At 41.2% G+C, this 26,690-nt stretch overlaps 1 protein-coding gene across 1 annotated transcript in view; it reads right to left on the minus strand.

Annotated features, from left to right (window-relative positions):
* ANO3 (anoctamin 3) overlaps nt 1–26,690 on the minus strand; it is a 211,067-nt gene that overhangs the window by 110,183 nt on the left and 74,194 nt on the right. The window contains exons 2-4 of the mRNA XM_063117344.1: nt 22,105–22,311; nt 20,718–20,789; nt 3,526–3,662 (exon numbers count right to left, since the gene is read on the minus strand). Of these exons, the coding sequence (XP_062973414.1) occupies nt 3,526–3,662; nt 20,718–20,789; nt 22,105–22,311 (416 nt within the window). The remainder of the gene's footprint in view (nt 1–3,525; nt 3,663–20,717; nt 20,790–22,104; nt 22,312–26,690) is intronic.

A 26,690-nucleotide genomic window follows, 5' to 3' on the forward strand; every position in this document is an offset into this window, starting at 1 on the left:
CTACAGATGTTTGAGAAATTAATTTCGGTATGACTTGGACTAGAATTTTTCCAGTTTGCACCTCCTGGATGTGAATATGGACCCAAATGCAATCTCCAGTCAACATCCATACATTTCCAAGCTTGTGATGCAATTTGCGAACAAAAAATAATAATTTATTTGGAAAAAGTGTACATTTGAAAAATGAGCAGAAAAAATGTGTCCTTTGGAAAAATGCACACAACCATGTTGCAATCAATGTGAGAAAATGTGTAGATTTAAAAAATGCAATCAATTGGTAAGTACATTTGGAAAAATCAGCACAGAAATATGCCTATGTTTTTGAGCAAAAAGAAGGAACAAAGCTCACAACCTGATATGGAAGCGGCAGCTTCGAAGTGGAATTTGGACAACCTTGTTGATATCAAGATTTGCTGATTCACACATTGCTAGTCTAAATACTCACCAATATTTGAATGCACTGTGTCAGATAGCATCATGTCAACTGAAGTCTACGGGCTAGTTAATTTGTTATTGAATATGGAAATTATGTATTTTGAGTGTGTATACGTGACCTAGGTCACATATGCCCTTGTATAGGCAGCAGGAAAAGCACATAGTTCTCATACTCCATAGCATCTAGAAGACCTGTGGATTTCTGATTGTATAAGAATGCTCTCATCACTCTGAGGATGACATCTTAGAGACAGACAACCTGTTCTATACCGTCTTCTTAGAAATGGTCCTTGAACAAAGTCATGTCTGTCAATTCATAACTATAATGTTCAAGGAGGCCTGAAGATTCCAGAAGGTAAATTAGCAGCTCTACTACTATAGACACATGGTTTTAATCCAAAAAAGAAAAGGGGGTAAGCAAAACAATACTATTTTTTTCCTTTTACTCTATGAATCACACTCTCTCACTGTTGTTGGGTATTTTTTTGTCCCTGCTTCTGTTTCTTATCTTCATCCTGTGAGACACTAAATCAAAATCAGAAACATACATAATGTTTGGAATTTAATTATGCAATTTGTTCATCCCCGTGTTTCCAGAGGGGATGTCTTGCTGTTATTAAGGTCACTCTCTCCCCGCAAAGAGGGAGGAGTACTACAAATGCATTTATCTCAGTAATCCTTGTGGGGGTGTTGGGAGACAAAAACAAGGCCTAGCAGCATTAGCTCTTAAACACAATCCATTGTTTCAAATAATTTTTAGATGGTGGTCACCAGCCACCCCTGCTCCTTCCAGCTCTTTCAGAGGGGATAACCTGTGGCCCTAGGGCCATATGTACTCCTTGTCCTACTTTCAAAAGCCTCCTGCAACTGATCAGTTCAACCAGTGGAGGCTGGTGGCTCCAATGTCAGTGGGGCTGTGAATCCGCTCTGAGATTCAGTCAGCACTTGAAAGTCCAAGGTGGTGAACCCAATTTGGGGACAGGTTAAGCACCTTTAAAATTCTGAATGGTTCTAACTGAAACCCAGAGTGGATTCAAAGCTCTCCTGATGTTGGAGCCACCAGCCTTCGCTGGTTCAAACCTCTGGCAAAACCAATCTGTCTTCCCCCAGCAAACTGTTGGCTGGGAAAGATGTGTGAAAGAGGGTCAGCATTAAGAGAGTGAGGGAAGGATAATCTTGCCCAGATTTGACTCTGTGCCCACCCACAAATCATCCATGAATTCCTGCAATGAGCAGGGGGTTGGATTTGACGGCCTTGTAGGCCCCTTCCAACTCTGCTATTCTATGATTCCATGAATATAACCCCCAATCAGGAAAAAGTAGGTTACATGCTCTTCCATAAACTTGTTGTAGAGATTAGAGGACTAAGGCTGCAAATGGAAAGGGAGCCACTGCATATTTAACTCCCATGGTGGCAGGATCTACACTACTACTTTAAATGTTTTATAACAGTAGTGACAACTGTTGGGGCCCAGGACATGCTCCATATACAGTCTTCAAAATGTTCTCAAAGATCTGGCTGGTATGTAAACACTGCACATAGATCTCTTTAAGTTACATTTTCAGCATCATTTCAGGCTAGAACATGTCAGTCACTAAAATGCTAAGCAATACCAGTGTGACATCCATGGTCTCGTGATGCATATGAAAATTGGGTGTTCTAGTTTATCACTCTCACACCTATTTTCCTCACTTCAGCATGATGCCCAAAGCCACTCTCAAATGTTGGCAAACTCCTTAACATGCACCTTCCCATAGGCACAAACACCTCCCCTTTGGCTATCTTTGTTTTAGATTCACTTAACTTGAAGCCACATTGATATCCAGGAATTGAATTCATTGGATGGTTTACAATAATTAAAATAACAATAACATCATAAAACTAGCAAAGAGTCTCATACCTTCCTTTATGCATAAGCTTTCATGGACTATAAGCCACTTCATGAGATGTATCTCCAATGTATCTGATAAGGTGGGATAAAGTCCATGTAAGTTTATGTCAGGATAAATGTCTTAGTTTTTAAGGGATCACAAGACCCTTTGTTGTTTCTGCTGCACTAAACTAATAATAACACCAGAATATCATTCAAAGTACAATGGAGATTAAACACACACACACACACACACCCAGGATGAGTAGACTCATGATTCATAAATCGACTATGAAATGTAAACCAATTTCTGCCCATAGTCCACTAACCAGGTGTATATGTAATAGTCCCTGTATGTCTACGAGTCCTTTCATAAAGGGAAATCTTGAGAACCCTAAATTGAGAGAATACACCACACAAACAAGTGATACCCTGGTGAGAAGACAAGCAAAACATATTGGACAAACTCTGACATCTTTAACTAAACTAGCCTTCCCCAACTTGGGCCCCTCCAAGATGTTTGGCCCCAACCTGCATGGCCAATGTTCAGAACGGATGTGCGCTATAGTTGTTCTGTTCTCAACACATGTTAGGCAACTAAACACACTCCTCCACATTTTCATGTAAGCAACTCTTCAATTTTACTGACGACAGAACTGATGGCAGCAAACAACTAATAAATGCAGAGGATCAATACTTAGCTATAGATGAAGAATGAGTGGAAGGGTAGAGCAGGTTGAGAACAAAGAAATGGTATGGATGAAGTAAAAAGTCAATGCAAGGCCAGGTAAAGAATCAGACCTGAGGAAGTCATTATATCTATTGAGGGAAAACAGATCTAAACAGGGCTAGATTCCCCCCCTTCCCCCAGGAACAATAAATTAATGTATGTTATTAACAGTAAGCTCTGGTTACTTGCTGACAGCAATACTAAATGCAAAGACTAGAGGGCAATATAACAAATAACATAATGGCCAATTGGGGGCAGGATAGTAGTCCAAATCTAGAGGGACCCAAGTTAAGGAAGGTTGAAGTGACACTTCATATTTAGATTCTGTCTCTTTTATTGATATAGATCTAGCATTATTTTACTATGGTCTGTCCTTTGAGTTACTATTCTTTTGTCTATATTACACTTCTGTAATAAACCTACTTACGCATGTTTTGTGTTGTTTTAAAAATAATAATCAGAATACCAATATATTGTAACAACCATTACCTTCAGTGATGACTTAGTCCGAGGTTCTGGTTTCTGTTTCGTAGGCGTATTTTTAATAAGCAGAGACTGATCTGTGCGAGAATCATAATTCCCATGTTCTGAATCATCTGTATATGTGTCTTTCTCTCTTCCTATGTCTGAGAGGGGAAAAATACCAAAAACAGATGGACACGTTTGATATTACTATGGAGACATTCCAGTAAAGATAAACGTACAGTTCTCTTCATGATCTGCCTTTAATTCATTTGTCATGTGTTCCATCTCCTTTCAGTGTGCTATTTTTAAAGCAAAATCTAATATTTACCATAAGCAACATTTTTGTTGCTACTTTTTTTTTCTAAAAAAGAACAAGGTATTTCAGAAACCTGTTCTATGGTACTGAAGTTATGCATGCATAGACTTGGTGACCTTCAGCTGTTAAATTTCTTCAGAAGCTCTGACCAAAGATGGGTATACCAGAAATGGGACAGAGAGAGGTCTTTTGGCCAGACATTGTAACTAATTTCCCCTTACATAACATTTGCAGCAGATGAACTATCTCATGCAAGAATAGCAACAGTTCCTTCCATATATAAATGGAGAGTCAGTTATTCAATGGTTTTGAAAGTTGTTCAGAGCCTCAAATTATGCCAGCAATGGATGCACGTATTCATGCAAAAACAAACAAAACAAACAAACTTGAAGTGGGAAAATAAACCTTCTAACAATATTATTGAGACAACTGAGAAATTAAATGACAAATGGCTCAACACCCACCCACCAGCTTATGTAGAGTACTTGGAGTTATGGTGACTTGCACCTTAAAACCTCCTTGGGAGTTAGTTCTATTCATTGCTATGGAGCTTAATTTCAAATAAGCCTGCCCTGTGATTACAACCTTTGTACTTGTTAAGGGAGAATACTTGCTTTTAACCTGATACTGCAGCTTTACTGCCTTGTAATAGAAGAAGTGGTTTGTGGAATTATTTTTATTTCAGTTTGCTTTTTTCCTGATCCTAAAGGCTCTGGATGTGTGTAAACATGTAATGATAACCTCCAATTCCCTAAATAAAATATACCAGTCCCAATTCATCAAGGCTTCTGACTCTGGACCCATTCTGGATCAGATCCTCTGTATGCAAAATACCATTTTTGCTGGATGAGAACATTCACCAGTGAGAAGGGAGATACTGGGCAGATCTACACCTTGTGTCAAATCATTATGAACATGGAATATAAAGCAGGAAATAATACTATGAAAGTGGTATATGGAATGTGGTATATGGAATGTGCCATGTGCCACAACAGTTATCAGTGCACTTCAATACCACTATAAAGCAGTAGTGTAGATCTAGGTATTTACATATATCTTAACTGTGTGCATGTGAGAATCATTGGATTTGACCCAATGAATTGAAATACACATTCCAAGTGTTTCCCAGAGGATGAGCCAAATCAATAGGCTCATGCCCTGGAATCAGGATTTGTTCTACATTGATGAATTATTTTTGGTACCCCATAACTGATTGCTTTATGTGACTACTAGTTTGGGGAGCTGCCTTATTGTCCTATCATCTCCCTTTCTTTGGAAAGTAACAGCTTGTTCAAACGTCCCAATGCTATGTGCGGCAATGGGTAACTGCTTCTTTGCCACTGTTTTGTTCTTAATTCATGCACCTGTCCCATCAATCTTTACAGATGCAGGAGTCGTGATGTGCTTGAAAATCATGTTCCACCACTGAAATAAACAGTGGGAAATCCACAAGCATAGGAACTTCTTGTGTGGTGCCAATTTCTGAGCACAGTTCAGCATGGGTGGCAACTATGGAGCAGGTGGCCAGAACATTATACAATAGGAATCCCCATTCTTTCCCATATTTCCAGCAACTAGGGGTGTGTGGAGCAGGTCTGCTCTGCCCTGAAATTCAGAGTGAAGCTCCAATGGTTGTGCTCTCTGCTCTGATTTTTGGAGTGGCTCCCTTGCTACTCTGCATCGGATTATCTGCCAGAGAACTGCTCTGTTTTTGGACAAATAACCTATTATACTCAATAGAAATTAACTAAATGTTTACACCTCTCTCATTGTTAAAGATAAAGAGATGAAACTTTGCACTGTGGTAGCTCTTGAGTAGGGCTTTAGCCTTGCCAAGTTCAAAGCAGAACTGTTCATGCTTTGAGTTTTAGTGATTTGTTTTTAAAGTTTGAGGTTTTTAAAATTATTTTTTTTAAAAAAACTGCTGTCATTTTTAAAGATAAAGAGATGAAAGTTGGCACTCCGGTAGCTCTTAAGTAGAGCTTTAGCCATGCCAAGTTGGAAACAGATCTGTTCATACCTATTCAGCAGGGTTTTGCTATTTTATTGTTTTACTCTGTAGCACCATGTACATTGATGGTGCTATATAAATAAATAATAAAAAATAATAATAAATACCTTGAGTTCTAGGATTTTTTAAAAATTCAAACTCAGGTTGTGAAACTTCCTCTTTGAGGTCTTGGAATCAGATGGGGAAAGCTTTATTATTTAATAGAGAACAAAATGTGTGCTGCTTTTGCACAAGTTTTGAAAAAAAAAGTGCTATAATGTACAGAACTAGAACACAAAGACAGTACAGAAAGAAACATACACGCAAACTAGACAGGATGTACACTACTGCTTTATAACACTTTATAATGGTTTTGACAACTGTTCGGGCCCAGGACACATTCTATATACTGTTTTCAAAGTGTTTTCAAAGTGTTATATCCTGCTTGGTGTAGATCTGGCCTAGAAAATGCTGACAGACTGTAGAGAACACAACACAGAACTTACAAAGGATTATTATTATTTTAAAGACTTTTTAGTGGGGGTTGTAGACTTTAAACACACACACACTAACAGCAGGCACTGGGGGTATGGGGTGAAATGTAAGGTAAAGGTTTGGAATGGAAAGATAAAGAGATTTTTTTGATTTTTTAAATATATATATATATATATATATATATATATATATAATATAGTGGGGGTAACAGTAAATAATAATATTACAAACCCACACCCACTCAATAACAACAAAAAGTGACTGTGGGGTGGGCTGCTTGGAAGGAACTTGGATTTTAGACAGAAGAAACTAGTACTACAAAGAGACAGACAGACTGGGATTTATATATATATATATATATATATATATATATATATATATGGGGTAATAGGATAGAACACCCACCCACTCAATAAGACACAAAGGGGGAGTGGAACTTGGAACAGAGAAAACCAGAAGAACTAGCACATACAAGAACCAAAGAAAAGCATAAAGAAACAGAGAGAGACTGCAAACAGCAAAGCAAGCAGGAGCTTTCTCTCAATGATTCCCTTTCTCTCCTGCTTCCTTCCTACTGCTCCACAAGCTTGAAAACGAATGAATTCCAGGGCAGGGAAAATGGGTTTAATCATTTGCAATCCCTCCCACTACGCACTGTGATTAGAGGTGGGCAGGGAGGATGCTGTGGCTATTGGTTAGCCCCTCCCTCCCCCGTCAGCATCTTGCTAATATGGAAAAGTGTTTAGTTAGTCCATCAAGTTAAAACGGCCCCTCAAGAAGCCTAAAAAACCTTTGGATACTTCAGATACCTTGGGAGCTCAAAACAACCTTCACTCCACACCACGGGGATCCAATGGTTTTGAAAACAACCAATATCCACTCCATGAGATCGGACATCCGACGGACCCTTGGATTTACTGACAAGAGCACATACCCCTACCAGCAATTGATATTAGTGCTTAGGCTCAATTAAGGCAGATTTCCCCATGTTGCATTTCTTTTCAGTGCTGGAATAGCAAAAGAAATGCTTCTGGGCTCATGAATATATATTTTTAAAGAATCCTTGAGGCCAAATCAAGCATATGATAATTCCACTCTTATATTATATAGAATAAGCATTTGCTTGAATGCAAAAAGCTTCTCTCTGTGAGTGCACAAGGGTGCTAGCATGGAAAATAATGCTGTTCCTAACAATTGGAAAATGGGAAGGCAATTCCACAGCCATAACTGACTGATTTTCAGTTCTAGGCATAAAATGAAAATGAGAAGATTCCTCTTCAATATTTATAGAAAAACAAAGGAAAGGCCTGGTTCAGACAACACGCTAAACCATGCTACTTAACCACAAAATGGTTCATAGAATGCATTTTGGTTTTGTGGTTAAGCAGCATGGTTTAGTGTGTTGTCTGAACCAGACCATAGTCTATTGTTTTGCATTTTCAGCAAAGAAAATTGTGATCAGACCAGCTGGTGCTTACAGATCACAAAAGTAATAGTCGCTGAGCAAAGCCAAGCATTGATTGTTTTGTACTATGAGTTCTTTCTAAAAGCATGGTCAACATTTTTTGTTTCCTACTATTGTAAAGGTTTGCTTGCCAATGCTTCCCATCATGTATAAAAAATTAAAAAGTCTGTGATACTGGTTCACTCAAGGATTTACTACTAGGAGTTCCATCTAACCAACAATGTGCACGTGCAAAGTGTCTATTCATGCACTTGGACTTCTTCCTTTTCTCCTCCCTGCAGGCTTCACAAACATCCTAGGTCTGTTCTGGAAGTCCCCCAAACCTCCTGAGGAGATTTGGGGGTCTCGCAAAAGACTGCAGAGGAAAGGAGAAATCCATTCCGCCACTGTCCATCTGTCATTCCACTAGCTGAAGGACATTGCTGGATACAGCCCTATAGCATTAAAATGGCTTCTAATTACCATTACAAAGCAGTGTTATTTACTACTAGCACTTATTCCAGCTTTGCTAATTGAGATAATAATGTCGTAGATTTCTGCAATACACTTTTAGAAGATGACTTAGGTTGTAATCCTATGCACCCTTACTTGGCAATAAGCCTCACTGAATTTAGTGAGTAAATATGTATGGGACAAGGCTGAACTGAAAATTAAATTTTTGTTTTAAGATCATAGTTTTGTCAAATATAATTTTAAAAGAGTTAAAAAAATATAATCAGCATGATTCAGCCAAATTTAAACTCTCTGAAGCCTAATCCTACCAATGCAAAAAAAGCATTGGCTAGAAATAATCCTCATTAATTTCAATATTTCCTATCTATTAATATCTCAATCTTTGGTCCCCTGTGCTGGAATCATGACATCACAAATTAGCTAATGTACTGTGTCATCTTTAGGGAGGTAAAACTTATTCCACGCTTAAATAGAAATTATATATAATCCTATGGAAATCCTGTTATTGGGGTTTGTACATTTTTTATGTAGACCTGAAAGTGATAAATTTTAAGATGACAAAGTTTTTAATTTGTGTTAAGGATTTTACCTGTGTTTTATTATTTTCATACTATTGTGATATAATTGGCTGGACACCACCCTGAAATCCTAATAGGGGATAAAGTAAATATTCTGATTGAACTGTAGAGATGAAAGCTGACATGTCTCTTCTACTTCTTTGTAAAATACTGCTTTTTCTTTTCTTTTCTTTTATAACAATAGATTTGTCAGCCACATCATTCCATCTACAGACTATAGATTATGTCATGTCAACCATGGGCAGCCTGAAATGACTACTTAATTCAAACAGTATTCCAATGGCAGCATGGAAATTTTCGGCAGGTTGGTCTCATTGTTAACATAAATGATATATCAAACTTCAGAAAAAAATATAAGATTAATACAATTCTTTGTTGGGGAGGGATCTTTGCTCTCTTGTTATGAAGAGCAATTTATCATACATAAAGTCCACTGCTACAGTTGTAATATGAATGTATTATATTGTATGCCCACACACAACAATTAATTACTGCAAATCTTGCAGTATATCATTTATAATTTAGTGATTCTATATCTTAAAGTACATTAGTAATATTTCATGACCAAGTTGAAATATTGTAGGGGACAGAAATTTTCCTGCAGTACCCAAACTCAAACTCACTGGCATGCGGGAGAACATGGCAGGCTATTAATATGCATGTGACACAGATGCTGGCAACTTCAGTATCCTAAATATAGCACTAGCGATCAGTACAGCAAAGAGCCAGAAGTCCCTGTATCTAGCATAGGAACTTATTCCACAACATAGCATGTAATCGAGGCGGGGATATTCTCCGATTCTGTAGCAAATGTGCAGAGTGCATTAGACCCCCCACAGATAAATGTACCCAACTATTGTATGTAAGAAGCACAAAACTATTGTAATGGAATGTCAACCAATGCACAATTTGTTATACAAAAGCTGGAAAAGCGCAAAAGCAGTACTAATAGGCCTAAATACAAAAGCAGGATACAAAAAAAAACAGGATTGTAGTAGCCAGCAGTAACAATTTCTAATTTACTGTCCTAGAATGGCATGAAAACAGGAAATGACTGATAGCTGGCATGAGGAATAAGAACGTCTGATCATTTTTTGCCTTCAAAACAAAATAAAAGCTAAACAGAGGAAGAATTTATATTACATCTGATGAAGACTTTTAAAACAAGCTACATTTCCAGAAGTCAGTCTCCTATGATTTGTGCAATGGTTCTCCATTGTGTATCTTGAAAGTTCAATCCTATATTCTACCCCCCTCTCTGCTAATTTATATAGGCCCATTTGTGATGCTTTTGCACATTTCCACCTTTTATACAATACATTATGGATTGGTTATTGTTACTTTACAGTAGTCTTGTTTTGCAGGCACATTTAGTGATCATGATGAAGAAATGACAACTGCACAAAAGCTATGGGATGAGCCAATCTCTTTTGGCCTGTGGCAAAGTGTGCATAGGAGGGGCTAGTACAGGATGGAGCAACTGATATGCTGAATTCAATGGGACTTACTCCCAGGGAAGTGTGTAAGGGACTGCAGCCCTGGTTTATGTAACACACTGCTCAATAACCTAAGAAGTCAGTTGGATGTGCTATGACACAATCCATCCAAAGTCAAACAATTTTAACTGCTGTTGAAGAAAGAAAAAGTGTGTGTGGATTTCATGAACGTTTTCGCTCCATATGAAGTGCACTTGACTTTCCCAGATATTTTGCACCCCTTTGCAAAAAGATTCACATGGGACTGGGAGTTGGTGGATAGAGAGAGATTGGGTTCAGACGACACGATAACCAATGGTGGGTTAAATAGTCAAAGGTAGGTTAAATAATCAACGGTGGGTTATTGTGTCATCAGTCAGGACCTTTTCACGCCATGGTTGGTTATTTGGTGACATAACCAATACAAATAACCAATGCTCTGCTGAGTTGATTATCTGAACAACCGTTGGTTGTGTCATGTGTTGGGCACCATTGATTATTTTTTTGCACACAGTTGGTTATTTTCGGTGAAAAGAGAGTCCCCTGGCAAGAGTGACCAAAGTGGTGGCTGCCACTCTAGTTCAGCTGGCAGAACTCATAATGGCTGATGGGATACCAGTGAGAGGTCTGGGGGGAGAGGGTGGGAGGTGTGTCAATCAAACACACCATTGACTAATAGTCAACTCGACAGTGGCCTTAATCCACACCACGGTTGATTATATTCATGCATGTGGGTAGTAGCCCTTTGATAGAGTTGACTATTAACCCACCATTGGCTCTTGTGTTGTCTGAACACACCCAGAATGTGATCCCATTGCCAAGGAAGATGCATGCTCATGTCAAAATTTCAGGCTTGTCTTGTGCGAATGAAAGTCAGACAAGACACCTGGCCAGAAAACACAGTCGGGGAAAGTATTCACCACATGCAGAGCAGTTGTGTAAGCCAGGCCACATTCAAGAAGCATCATTTTCATCCATAAGCTTTAGACACATGTGAAACTGAACTGCCCAATCAAGCCATATTTTCTAGGACTGCACTGTGAGTGGCTGTTTCAGGAAAAGCAATCTGCTCCCATTTTTCTGTGGAGAAGTATTTATTTCTAGGAAAGAGAAGGTGTCAAGTTTAGATTCTCTTGTCATAGTGCTTAAGTGGTAATAAGATGCTTCTGTTAACACTACTTCTATAACTAGTAAAGGCACATATGTAGACAAAAGCAGGATATAAATTAAGGCACATAGTGCATTAATAGATTGTTGAAGGTTTAGTTGTGAAAGGTTAAAAAGAAGAGGGGTTGGGAAACATCAATGAATTATACATTAAGTAGATGATGCTGAAACAGGGAGTGGGGGAGATGATTAAGGATGGGATCTTATGCATGTTTAGATGCGGGTGAGGGGGGGAAGCCTACAACTCTAAGCATGCCCTAGCCAGCCATGCTGGTTGCAGCATGTTGGGAGATGTAGGCCTTTTTTCTGTTTAACCATGCATAGGATTGTGCCTTAAGGCAATTAATCTTGACCCCCTGAAATATAGTCGGGTTCAGATAGGACAGCATGATCAAACAGCAATGATGCAGTGAATGTACAATTTACATTTCAGGCGGTCAACTTTGCCTAACACAAATTAAGCAGGCAGTTTGAAATTGTATACCAAAGGTGGCCACATTTTGGTCAACCGATTATGAATTAAGGGTGCAATTCTAGCTGGCTGGGGCATGCTGGGAATTATAGGATTATTTTTTCTGCCTAAACATGTATAGGATTGTGCCCTAAATAGATTCCTATATTTCCACCATGGCATTGTAATCCAAAAGGAAATACCTTAACTTTCCTCCTATATTCTGAAGTAATCATTACATCGCTTTGAAACTGACTGGTTAAAACAAACTCACTAACTATTGTGTGGCGAATTTGTGTAACATTCGAGAAAGAACAAAACTCTTAATGAAACAAGAATCCCTATTTTGTTGGATGGTGCAGAAGTAACATTATTGATTTTCTAACCTGATTAGACACGTGGGCTCACAGGATCTACACTACTGCTTTATAATGGTTTATAACAGTATTGACAACTGTTGGGGACCTGGACACATTCCATATACCATTTTCAAATAGTGTTCAAAGTGTCATATCCTGCTTGGTGTAGATCTACTACTCCCTGGTCCAAGGGATTCAAGCCCAAATCCTGGTTAAAAAAATCTAATCATGTGGGCAAGCCTGGTTAATATTAGTAATGTTCATGCTGATGCATTGCACATATTAAAGCAGTTCAGGGGATTCATGAGCTAGAAGGAAGAAGGGAAGGGGATGGTGTATATAAGCCAATCATACACTTCTAAACTCTTAACCATGGCTGGAAGACCAGGAACGTTATATTTTCATCATTCCAGCGATTTTGGAAATAATGAAGAATGAAATATCCAAATAGTAATATAGAATCATAGAATAGTAGAATTGGAAGGGGCCTATAAAGCCACTGAGTCCAACCCACTGCTCAATGCAGGAATCCAGCTTAAAGTATCCCTGACAGATGGCTTCCAGCTGCCTTTTGAATGCCTGTAGTGTAGGAGAGCCCACAACCTCCCTAGGCAATTGGTTCCATTGTCATACTGCTCTAACAGTCAGGAAGTTTTTCCTGATGTCCAGCCAGAATCTGGCTTCCTGTAACTTGAGCCCATTATTCTGTGTCCTGCACACTGGGAGGATCGAGAAGAGATCCTGGCCCTCCTCTGTGTGACAATCCTACAAGTATTTGAAGAGTGCTATCATGTCTGCCCACAATCTTCTCTTCTCCAGGCTAAACATGCCCAGTTCTTTCAGTCTCTCCTTATATTTAGTTAGACTATAGGTCCATCTAGCCTAATACTACCAGTGCTGACTGGCACTGGCTCTCTAGGGTTAGAGGCAGGATTTTTCTGAGTCTTACCTGGAGATGCTGGGGATTGAACCTGGGTCCTTTTCCATGTAAAGCACGTGCTGTACCAAAGAATACTTAAGCATACAAGCAAAAGCGTTACTGCTTGGGATGCAAAGTTCACTCACTATCTCATAAAACTTTAAAAGGAAAATAAATCTACTGAAATACAGAGTTTCAACATTGAAAATAAAGCAAACATAGATTTCCTTTAATTGCTCATCTTACTTTGATGAATCCAGCTGGGTCATCTTTAAAAATCAAAGTCTAGTTTCTGCATAGATTTTATCTATGCAGAAACCCTCCCTTGGGAAATACCTCTGTTAAGTGCCTCCTACCCTGTGCATGTGTAAATTATGTTAAAAAGATACAGTTTTACTAAGCTTTTTTGCAGTTTATTTGAAATGTTAAGGCAGAGTTTAGATTAATTAATATGCTGACTCTGCAAACAGATTGATGTGCTGGGCGTGTTTCTACTGTGAGGCTAAAAGTAACGGTGTTTCTTCTTATTAAAGAGTAAATTTGCTTGAAGTCTTTGTACAGAAAGCCCTTTCTCTGTGAAGCTAGCTTCTTCCATATATGAACCCTACATTCATAATAATAGCTGCAATTTCTATAGTCATCTGCAAGGCTGCAACTACCTGATTCAGTATATCGTGGGTTGGCGACTTGTGGCTCTCCAGATGTTTTGGCCTATAGCTCCTATGATTTCTCACCCTTGGTTATGCTGGCTAGGTCTAATAGGAGTTCTAAGTCAAAACATCTGGAGAGATACTGGTTGCCCACCCTTGCAGTACATAATCAGGCCTTTACAACTTGTTACTCACAAGACCAAATGATGTTAGCTGCCTATCAGGGGTTCAATATGCCCCCAATTTGTGCTGCTTGTCTGTGACTGAAAAATCGGAGGGGAGATCTTAAATATCTAGTATAAAGAATGAAGAACTTGTGGGTAGGGTGACCATATGAAAAGGAGGACAGGGCTCCTGTATCTTTAACAGGCAATTTCAGCAGGTGTCATTTGTATATATGGGGAACCTGGGGAAATTTCCTCTTCATCACAACAGTTAAAGCTGCAGGTGCCCTGCCCTCTTTTAAATCTGGTCACTGTAGTATAGCTCTTGCAGCTTTAACTGTGGTGCTGAAGAGGGAATTTCACCAGGATCTCCATATATACAAATGACCCCTCTAAAATTCCCTTTTCTATGCAACTGTTAAAGATACAAGAGCCCTGTCCTCCTTTTCATATGGTCACCCTACTTGTGGGGTGCCCACTTCTCAAGTTCGCTGAGTGCTGCCTGGCTGGCCCTGGCCCAGACCCTGCCTGGCCGAGTGCTCAGCAATGCACACTTTCTTGGGGTGTTTGGAAAGTGCACAATTCCCCAGGCACACCATTAGTGTGCCAGGGGAATTGCACACTTTCTGGAGGCCATAGAAAGTGAGCTTTGCCTTCCTCCCCTCCATGCCAATCGTGGCCTTAAAGGCCCTCTTAAACTATGAGGGCCTTTAAGGCCATTATTGCTGCTGGGGCGAGAGGGGAAGAAACACAATTTTCCTAAGGATGGGGAAATCATGTATTTTCCCCTCCACTCTAAAGGCAGCAGCTGCTATTAGAGTGGAGGAGGAAAATACGTGGCTTCCCCAGCCTTGGGGAAATCACATTTCTTCCCCATCGCCCTGCCAATGGGGACCTTAAAGGCCCTGTTAATAGGGGATTTAAGGCCTCCTTTAGGGCATTTAAGGGGGAAAAGAAGCACAATTTTCCCAAGGTTGGGGCAATTGCATATTCCCCCCAGCTGCGGTAATGTCTGGCTGCCATTACCACAGTGGGGCTTGTTCCCGGACCTGCACCCCCTATCTCCTGAAGCAGCAATGGGGCAAAAATCCACTAGACACATCCTTCGGGGGCAGGGAGGGCTGGACACAGGGGCATCCACTGCCCTTGAGGGCTAGGTAGATTTTCGCCCCATTGCAAACCCAGTAGGCCACAATATATGGCTGGTAAATTGCATTTTGCTTGCTTTGCTCTTTGTTCAGAGCAAAGAGAGATGATATGCTATTTTTGTTGGGAATATTGCAATTTTGTCTGCAAGTTACTAGAAGGGGGCAGTGTTGCAGCTAGTTAGTTCTTGGGAATTTTGACCACAGCTACCCTGACAATCTCTGTAGCCTCCAGTGTTCTGTTCAGTGTGCTGCCCATGTGCTAACTGGGTAATAGTCCTTATGGTTCTTATCTTTAAACCAGAATTGAACAGGGCAGTCCTTCAAAGAGAGAATGCTTTCAAATAGAGGACTGTCCTTGGTAAAATAGGATACCTGGCTACCCTAATTTTCTGGCCTTTCAGTGGATGCACTTAGCTTTGGCTTCCTCTGCAATAGAAACCTGCATCCATCAAATCATCTGGGGGTTATTTTTTTATACCTATACACATCGAAACCATGAGGGAAGATTGTAATCCATGTGCAGCCAAAGCACTTCGTAGCTCTAAGCACAGCAATACAGTTCATAATGGGGCTGAAGATCAACTGGAATTTTGCCATTTATATTAATGGCTGCTGTGTCTGCTGCTTTCTTGCCTTCCTTTGTACATAGCAGCACTGTTTTCCTTTTATTTGTCCTTCCTTGAAGCTACATGATTAAATATTTATATCCCTCACTTAATTCAGATCCATCTTTAATATCCTCTTGGGACAGTTCGTAGTAGATCATGGAAGAAATGAAACTCATTAATCACACGTGTTGTGTAAGCCCCATCTGCATTCGAGCCCTGACTGCAGTCATGTCATTCTGCTTTTGTCATTCAACGCCCCATTGATAAAGTGTTCCACCAGAACAGCAAGGCCCATTTAATCAGTCTTGTGATCGTGGAACACTTTGAGAATCAGAGGTTTTAAAAGCAAAGAGGCAGAACTAGACAGTTGACAAAGGGGGGTGCTTGTAATACTGCTGCAGCAAAAAAGACCGTCCTAATGTCAAATTCTGCCCCCACCACCATGCCATCATTTGAGTTCTTACTTGTCTTGTGTCATAAAGTTGTTTGCTTTCCAGAGGCAGCCAATGCTGCGCAGTAGGGGTGATCAGCCTTGAGTCTCCCATAATGTCTAACTCACTACCTCACTTGGGATTAACCCCATTAAAATAAGTGGAATCTGTTTCTGAATGGTTATTTTAAAAATGTGCACTGATGATGAAAATGTTGCTGATTTGCTCTATGCCTGCAGGAACTCTAGTTCTCCTGTTATGATCTTGTCCTATCACAGTTCCATTACATCAAAAGCCGGACACATGAATTAACGTTGTTATTGATCCTATGCACCCATGTTCTGTTCTTAATCTTGGTTTGAGACATATGACATCTAAGTGAGAGATGACATCCTGCCAACATTTATGGATATTGTGTGCTGCCATTATAACAACAAATCTCATCTAACAACGATGAAATGAATCAGTTCCACCAATATCTAAACCTGGATGGAGGAACTCTTGGATCTGGCAGTCAAAGATAAAACAGTACTTTATAATCAGGATGTTATTAGTTATTTTAGTAGCATCTGGCCTGAATTGTGGTTTGTTTTTTTTTAGTTCTTTGAATCCTGATCCTTTTGACTCCAGTCTACCTCTTGCAACTTGCCTTGCCTTCGCTCCCCTTTTCTCTCTGGAAAGGACTGGCATCAAGGGTCACAATCAGCAGGCACTTGATATTGACCCCCAGACACCACAGGATTCTGGTGCTCTGACTTCTCACTATTGCTATCTTTTCACCTGCCATCTCAAAGGACCTTAGCAGGGACAAGAGCTGCAAGAGCATCCCCTACCTGTCTTGCCCTCATCTTTTGGAGAGTGGAGAGTAAGGCGCCCCCTCCTAGTGAAAGAAGAACTCACAAGGCACCCGTCCATGAGCTCACCAAGTGCTGCCCAGCCGGCCCTGTTCCAGCTGAGCCAACTCAGCTGAGTTTTCACCAATGCACATGTCCAGGGCCTCCAGAAAGTGCACAATTTCCCCAGCATGCCATTAGGCCTCAGAAAGTGTGCTTTCCCTCCATACCCCCCAAACCCATTGAGTCCCGAAAGGGCCTCTTAACGCTTGTGCAACCAGGCAGATTTTTGCCCCATCACTACCCACTACAGCAGGAGGGTCCCACTGAGAGCATTTTCCCCATGGGCCACCCAAAATCTGGAGCCAACACTACCACTAGATTTGTTTTACAGGAGGGGTGGCAGGCTGGGGATTGTTTTATTATATTAACCAAAAGGTCTCAATAAAATTTCAGTGACAATTTTTTAAAAATGGTCTGTACATTTGCACGCATATTCTAGAGTAGGCACGGAGGGCCCAATCTGGACTGGACACCAACATGGGGAGGGGGGGGAGCTTTAACCCTCCCTCCCCCACCCCTGCTATGGGCCCGATTCAGGTCAGGCCTTCTGTGCTTAGTTCTAGAGTAAAACCTAGAACTAAACCTAGAAAGAAAGAAAGAAAGAAAGAAAGAAAGAAAGAAAGAAAGAAAGAAAGAAGATGGAGCTGCTAGATACAGATTTAAAGCAATGTCTGTTTTTGCTCCTAGGCCTGGACAAATGAGAACACAGGCCTGGAGCCACACTTTGCTCATACTGGCAGAACGGGGACAAGAGATGACTTTTGCTGACTCACTCTTACTCCAGTAGCCTCTTGCATCCTCTTCAAATCTGCCTCAGATGGTTGGGGGAACCCTCCACAACAGTTTTGTGGGGCAACTGCATAGGGAAGTAGAATCAACAAGCATCTGGTCCTTCCCCTCCCACCTGAAGGATCCTTCACTGGACCAACAGACTTCCACAAAAGGAAAAATCTCTAGGAGTGGAAGCAAGTTAAGATGCAGTCCATAATCTCTAAAAAGATATATCGTTCCAAAGGAAGTAAGTTAATATGATGGGGAGCAGCCAAATATGAAGATTTTTCTCTACATATCCTATTACGACTCTGCTGTTCTAAGGTTAACTGTTCACAAAAAGATACCTTTGGTCCACTAGTTTATTTATTTATTGATTAAATTCATATATCGCCCCATGGCCGAAGCTCTCTGGGCGGTTTACAAAAGTTAAAAAACAGTGGACGTTAATAGTATACAAAAATTTAAAACCATCAGAAAATATAAAAACAACAGTATACAGTATCCATTTTAAACAACAACAGTTCTGGGGTCCATTAAAAAAACACACCAAACTTAGCATATGTTGTTAAATGTTGTTAAATGGCTGGGAGAAGAGAAAGGTCTTGACCTGGCACCGAAAAGATAACAATGTTGGTGCCAGGCAAGCCTCATCGGGGAGTTCATTCCACAATTGGGGGGCCACTGAAAAGCCCCTCTCCCTTGTTGCCATCCTCTGAGCTTCCCTCAGAGTAGGCACTCGGAGGAGCACCTTAGATGTTGAGCACAGTGTACAATTTCTTGTCGGGAGAGGCGCTCCGTCAGGTATTGTGGTCCCAAACCATGTAAGGCTTTATAGGTTAAAATCAGCACCTTGAGCTGGGCTCAGAAAAATATAGGCAGCCAATGCAAGTGGTCCAGAATCGGTGTTATATGTTCGAACCTTCTGGTTCCAGTTATCAATCCGGCCGCTGCATTTTGCACAAGCTGCAGCTTCCAAACCGTCTTCAAAGGCAGCCTCACGTAGAGGGCATTGCAGTAATCTAATCTGGAGGTTACCAGAGCATGGACAACTGAAGCCAGGTTATCCCTGTCCAGATAGGGGCGTAGCTGGGCCACCAACCGAAGTTGGTAGAAGGCACTCTGTGCCACCGAGGCCACCTGGGCCTCAAGTGATAGAGATGGTTCTAGGAGAACCCCCAAGCTACGAAACTGCTCCTTCAGGGGGAGTGCAACCCCTTCCAGAACAGGTTGAACACCCACCATCTGGCCAGAAGACCCACCCACCAGCAGCATCTCAGTCTTGTCTGAATTGAGTTTAAGTTTATTAGCCCTCATCCAGTCCATTGTCGCAGCTAGGCACCGGTTCAGCACATCCACAGCCTCACCTGATGAAGATGAAAAGGAGAAATAGAGCTGCGTGTCATCAGCGTACTGATGACAACACACTCCAAAACTCTGGATGACCGCACCCAACGGTTTCATGTACATGTTAAACATCATGGGGACAAGACTGACACCTGTGGAACCCCATACTGGAGAATCCACAGGGCCGAGCAATGTTCCCCAAGCACCACCTTCTGGAGCCGACCAGCCAAGTAGGAGTGGAACCACTGCAATGCAGTACCTCCCACTCCCAACTCAGCCAGACGTTCCAGAAGGACACCATGGTCGATGGTATCAAAAGCCACTGAGAGATCAAGGAGAATCAACAAAGTCACGCTCCACCTGTCTTTCTCCCGACATAGGTCATCATACAGGGTGACCAAGGCTGTTTCCGTGCCAAAACCAGGCCTGAAACCCGACTGAAATGGATCCAGATAATCAGTCTCATCCAAGAGTTAGTGTGTAGACTGGACATGACCTAGGGAAATCCAGCCTTCTTGGGGCTCTTTGGATTTTCCTGTAGCCACTGGCTCAGCTTGTGTTTGAAAGCTGAGCTGTGGGCTCCCTGCCAGAACTCATGGACTCCCAGCTGTGGTGGGTTGCTATGTGCAAGTCTCTTTTCCTCCCTTCTGGGGCACTGGGGAGGAGAAGGAGGGACCTGCATATAACGTTGTTGGCAATGGTGGCAATCTATGAACTGGCCTAACTCGACCTGTGTCAAGTTGAGCTAGCTCATAGACAAGCAAGCTGGAGTCTGGGGAAGGGGGTCTGAGCTGTCTAAAGCTGAGCAGAGTTGACCCCCAGACGAATTCCTCTGCCATCCCTAGAATGATTTAAATTAATCAAGCAATGTTATATTAAAAGCCAAGACCTTAAAACAAGTCTTCATAAGCAGAATAGCCCACCATGATTACTCAAAGATGTTGGAGGAATCTGTTTGGGGAGGGGGGTGAAGTTCACCAAGCTTTCATTAGCTCGGCCCCCTGGACTTCAGCTCACTTACCGGTGAACTAGCCCATCTCAATACAGATTGAGTCAGCCCAGCTTGAAGCTTTTCATTCCCCCGCCTTAAATCAACATTTACACAAACTGGAGTCATAATTTGCTTAATTTGCGTAAATTGCACCCATGATTTGCACAAATCCTGGATGCAACTTGTGCAAATTCAGCATAGTTATTTAAGCAAATTATGGCTGAAATTTGTGCAAATTATGGGAATTGCAATTTGTGTAAATGTCGATATAAGGAGAAAAACCACCTGAGAAGAATTTCTGAATTTTGGGGGAAAGCCCATGACTTGGCTTGCAAATGGGGCTCTGGAGAAATCTGATGAGCCTAAAAAGAGGCGGATTTTCCCGCAATGGCCATCCCATGATTATTATCTTGTCCCATTATCCGAAAAGGACTCTTAGCAGATAGCAATTTCATGTTGCAGCTCTAGGTTGTCCAAAGGGAAAGGAAATGGTGTTACATCTCACAATTACTACACAATATAATTGAGCAGGGAAAACTCACCTAAGAATGGATCACTGTATTCTGTGTTTGATAACTTGAGTAAATTGTTTTCCAAGGTTTCCATCACTTTAGCTGAAAGGAGGAAAAAAAGATTTCCCATCAAAAACATTGTTAATATCACACAAAAATCAAGTCCCACTTCTTTTTAGTCCCTGGTCTTGTGGGTGGTGGGAGAGACAGGCATGTGTATTGCTTCTATTCCTTTGACACTGGCTTTCTATGCTTTACAACTGATTCAACATTCCTGACACATTAGAGCAAAACAACAACTGCTTGTTAATCCCAATAAGGAGAAATACTCTGAGCATGTGCAATTTTACATTTTAAACTTGCTTAAATCATATCAACATCATGACTGCTGTGATGCTAAGGAAATAGGGTTGGAATCAGATTTAAGCTGGATCAACTGAGCCGGCAGAAGTAGACTGTCCTGCCCCCTCTTTCCAATTGGATCTCTTCCATTCCCCTCTAAAAGCTACAAAAGAGAGTCAGGAGACCTTGCTGAACAACATAAGCTGTTGGGTGGGGTGGAGGGGGTGCCCCCAAATCGGACAGAACTGCAGCTTTTCTTCTTTTCCAGGTAGATCCTGGATCCAACCCATTTCTTCTGGGAGATAAGTACCAATGTAAGCCTATGCGGCAGGGTCTTGCTATTTACTGTTTTACTCTGTACAGCACCATGTACATTGATGGTGATATATAAATAAATAAATAAATAATAATAATAATAATAATAATAATAATAATAATAATAATAATGGTAGAAAAGGACACTATATTTTTAAAGTAAAAATAAGAAATGGAGTATCTGCAGCCAATGTACATGCCCAACCAGCCATCCCAACTTTTAAAACACTTCACTGGCTGCCAATTAATTTCCGGGTGAAGTATAAAGTGTTGGCTATTACCTTTAAAGCCCTACATGGTTTGGGTCCAGGTTACCTGTGGGATCGCCTTCCCCCATACAATCCACCCCACACACTCAGGTCCTTGGGGAAGAATTTACTCCGGTCATCCAAAACTAGGCTGACAACCATTACCCAAAGGGCCTTCTCTTCTGCCACTCCCAGACTGTGGAATGGCCTGCTGGGAGAGATTCGCCAACTTAACAGTCTTTTAATAATGTAATCAGTTTTATGTATTTTATAGTATTTTTGTACTTAGTGTTGTTCCCCGCCTTGATCCAGAGGGAGAGGTGGGTAAGAAATACTATTATTATTAATTATTATCATTATTACTATCCCATGATTAAAATGTTTTTATTCAAAACATAAGGGGGAGAAGTATGCTACAGCAACCAGTTTCAACCCTAGTGGAGCCCAGCATGGCCAAGCCCTGTTCAGCTGCCAATTTTCAGCCACAGCTGGACCGCTAGGCAAACACTCACCTCGTTCTGACACGACATCGACGGTAGCGGTTGATGCCCCTGCGCTCACTGGCTGAGGCTGAGGCTGCACTCGATTGGGCTGGAGAAATGAAGAATGTTTGCTGAGACTGTGCGGGTGGGTTTGGCTCTGAGCGAGGCATGGCAAGGATCTTCTGGAGGGCTTTAAGGGGGGCTCTTTGACGGTCTCACTCTTGCTAGTATTCATGCCTGGAACAAACAAATAATAATAATAAATAAGGCAGAATGGTTAAGAAAACCTAGGGAGGTTGTGGGCTCTCCCACACTAGAGGCCTTCAAGAGGCAGCTGGACAACCATCTGTCAGGGATGCTTTAGGGTGGATTCCTGCATTGAGCAGGGGGTTGGACTCGATGGCCTTGTAGGCCCCTTCCAACTCTGCTATTCTATGATTCTATGATTCTATGATTCTATGAAAATCTTAACTATTTGTTGTCAATGGTGGAGTTATGGGGGGAAAAAATCCTAAAATTTGTACCTGCACAGCAAAAGTAATTGGTCACAATCATAATGTTAACACTGTTGTATGTAGCCTTTTTATTTCTCACAATAAGCAGATGTGTTGTAATTTTTATACTCCATAAATATGGAGTGGTATCCAATTAATTCATCCTGCTGGCAGAACAGCTTCCATCTCTGGAAGAAGTTGCAGAGTGTTTCCTCGTTCCCCCGTGCAGCCTCAAAATCTGTTCCCTTTGGAGCAGGGCTTGGGGGCTGCAGGCTGGCAGGCAGAAGAAGGGAAAGTCCTCTTGCATGAGTGAACTTCAGGTTTCACCTACAGAGAGTAAATATCTGAGCTGCTGAATACTTTTAGAAGAAAATGTTGTTGTTTGGGGCAAATACGAATAAGAACAATATCATTAGAGCACATCCTTTCCTCTAGGCATGAAACTAATATTTCCCAAGCTACAGACTGTATCTCCCTTGAAGATTTAACTACAAAAGTGTGTACTTTTATCAATGCAACTGAAAATACAAAAGCATAGAAAATGAAACTGGCACCTATGGTTGTAAGGGTGAGGTGAGGGTTAATCGGATCTTGGGACTGGCATGGTTTTAATGCATGAATTTTATGGTTTTTTATGGTTCCATAGGAGGGGAGATAAGATCCAGGCAGCTGCGTGAGGGGGAGAAGACCGGAGCCATCCGATTGTAACTGTCTTGTGGCCTTGAGTGATTAGCCATCCCGGGCTGAAGTGTGAAGTCACTCCACGCATCAAAGCTGAAGGGAGGGGGGATGGAGTAGAAAAGATAGTAGAAAGACACCCCTGTGAAAAAGAACAGGGCTGCTGTCGGCTGAGTCTGGTCTGGGTGACGTATGATTTGTAGTTTTAGTCTTTAGCTTGCTGTTCTGGGTTCTCGTATGCTATGCATGTTTTATTAAGTTTTATCTGCTGAATCCCATGTAATCCTACCCTTACCCTGAATAAATGGTCTTAAACCTCATTCTGTGTGAGCCTTGAGTGTCTGACCTGGGGATCCATGCTAAATCCAGTCAAAAGCCAGTAGGTTGCTGGGCGCTCTTCCTTACAATGGTTGCAACATCAATTTGATTTCCCCCCCCCAATATGGCCTGCCCACATTTTCAGAAATTAAATCTAGCAGTTCTTGAACCTAACTTGTATCTCAGCTTTCCCCAACTTGGTGCCCTCCAGGTGTGTCGGACTTCAAGTCCCATCATCCCCTGCCTCCATGCCAATAGCCACAAATATTGGGGGTTATAATCCAAAAGCATCTGGAGGGCACCAGGTTGGGGTAGGCTGTTGTATCTGATCTTTTATTCTCTTAAATGAAAAATAATAATAGAGCAGTACATAAGAACATTAAAAGAGCTATACTGGATCAGACCAAGGGGGCATCTAATCCAGCACACTGTTCACACAGTGGCCAAGAAGCTGCCAACCAGGGACCCACAAGCAGGACACATTCCATAGCAACTGATGTACATAGGCTTACTGCCTCTGATACCGAAAGTAGCATATAGCCATGAGGACTAGTAGCCATTGACAACCTTCTCCTCCTTTAAAGGATGCCTTAAAATGACATCTAAGCCCATCTTGGTAATTTTGAATATAATCACAGTTGAAAGCCAGTTAAATATTTTGTGTAATAACAATTGTGCGTGCCTTTTACCAACTATTTACTGTATAGCGTCCTTCTTTTCTCAGAAGAAAAACCATACAAAATAAAGGCTTGGATATTAAGGTGTGGGAATGAAGTTCCTGCACCACATCAGGGTTTTCCTGCACCTCCATCTTCACTGCAGCGACCTTGCACTCTTGAGGGTCAAGGGATTATCTGGCATGACATAGGAGGATGGGATGTGACATGCAGTAGCAAGGGGGTGGATCAATAGACATTGGGATGGCCGCTGTGAACTAGTGGAAACTCCTTCTGCTTCTGGAAGAGCATCTTTGGATCCAAGCCAAAGTACTTTTCTGCCACTTACATGATGAGTACCAGTACCACCACTCGCTTTATTGGCAATATTTTAATAGTTTTGAGGATGTGCTCATTAAAACAGGCTATTAAGCAACTTTCTGCCACAGACAGTAATTAGGTAAACTTATGTGATGCTTGAAAAAGTAGCCAAAAAAGGGCTGTTCTTGCTCAGTAGTATTAAATTCTACTTTCCACAATGTAATGGTTGCTATCATTTTCTTTTATTTACTGAAATATCCAAATAGAAGAGCGCCAGAGAATTTGTGGCCATTTTGACTCTACAAGCACAGCTCTAAAAAATAAAACTGAAATGCTATAAAAAAAAATCAATCAGTCTAAACACACAAAGTCAGATGGCTTTATGCTATCCCAGAAAAGAGTAATTTATTTCAGCGTAGGTTGCCAGCATAAACAGCAATTTTGGGGGGAATAGCAGGATAAAACTATTGGTAGTGAATTATCTTCCTAGAAAATAGTCTTACATGATTGATTCTTGTTGTTTCTCTAAATATTTGGTCGTCTGCCTCAAGTTTCACTGAAGAAGGCTGAAATTCATATGAAATTTCAAAACTCTGTAAAGGATTCAAATATGAAACCACCCCACCCCACCCTGCAAAGGTCTAAGATCTTCTCTACATGACTGATTCACTGCACAGTCATGATTGGCCACCCATGGAAGTTTGTGGGTCCTTCACATGATGCTATCCTCCAGGATACTTTCCCCCATTTATCCCACTTCAAAAAAGATTGGTGATAAGATGGTATAAATCTCAATGGTGTGAAATCAAGTGTTGTGCTACAATTCCGCCACTATATGGCACTGTTTCATTGAAGTTAATTGCATTGCCAAGAGGGAAAGTTTTCAATAAAAAATCGGTCACCATCTAAATGAGCATGTAGTGAATGTGGAAAGATTCCAGAAGAAGAAACCTCGGGAGCTTGTCGCTACACTTCCCCTTAATGTACTGACATGCTAAGTTACAAGGATCTACAAATCTAAGAGCTCCATCCGATGAGCGTTTTATTGCACACTCGTTACTGGGCACTCACAGAATTTGCTCAGGTCCCTCACACGACGTCATCTGCCTCCCGCGTGCCTTCTGCCCCCTCTGGCCTTCCTTGCATCACAAAAAACCTCTCCACAAAGTCCAATGGATTTTCAAACACAGAATTGCTGCTCTCTCCTGCTGTGTGCAGGAGAAGCAGTGCCATTAGAACAGTGGACTCGATGGGCCTCGTGCTCGTTGTTTACTTCCTCTTTTGAAAGAGGAAGTAACTGAGGAATGAAAACATGGGCGGAGAAGTGATGGTAGGGAGCGTGTTTCTCTCCACCCCCTGTGTGATGAAGCTCTAAGTTATATATGTAAAATACACAAAGTATGCTATTACATTTTCAGAAGGTTATTATTCCCATCTGGTGGGGGCATGAGAACTTGGATGCAGATGCACACTGTGGAACTACATTAAATGTGTTTCCCATTCACTGAAATGGCAGGGATACATGCAGAGCTGCTCCTTTTATATAAGTGAATGGGGAAGCCCATTCACCATCAGGATCTGTCTGTCCAAGATGATCACATGTGATGCTTCTACCAGCATTCCATGGTGTCCATCATGGACCCTACTGCTGGTGTGCCTTAGCCAAAGAGGCAAGAATATTGGGCACCCTGGTCAAAGTACCAAAAACAAGACAATTGAAACACACGTCAAATTATGTTAACCTTCATTGCCCATGTACTCTAGGACTGTCCAATTCCCAATATAGTAGAGAGATCATCTGCTTAATGATAACAAGCTGAATTTGAGAGAGCAACCTTCGTCAATGTAATTAGAATTCATTAACATGTTAATGAGTTTTTGATCAAACATCTCAGTATTTTTAAATCAAGTTGGCTTTTAATACCATGTGCATTCTAATTATTCACTCAAAATATGAATAGCAATGTATAAGTATTCACATCCCAAAATTCCCCACCCCCATCTCTGTAAAGAGTGTAAATGTAATATGATTATCCTGTGATTTTTGAATCATGGGAGCAAAAACTCAGCTTTTAGGACAGGGGAAGATGTGTGAGCCTGTTAATTAGACTGGCTCTTTTAGCAACACTGATGATAGTATCCTTCTGGA

The sequence above is a fragment of the Elgaria multicarinata genome, chromosome 2, assembly GCF_023053635.1.
Source record: "Elgaria multicarinata webbii isolate HBS135686 ecotype San Diego chromosome 2, rElgMul1.1.pri, whole genome shotgun sequence".
NCBI lineage: Eukaryota > Metazoa > Chordata > Lepidosauria > Squamata > Anguidae > Elgaria > Elgaria multicarinata.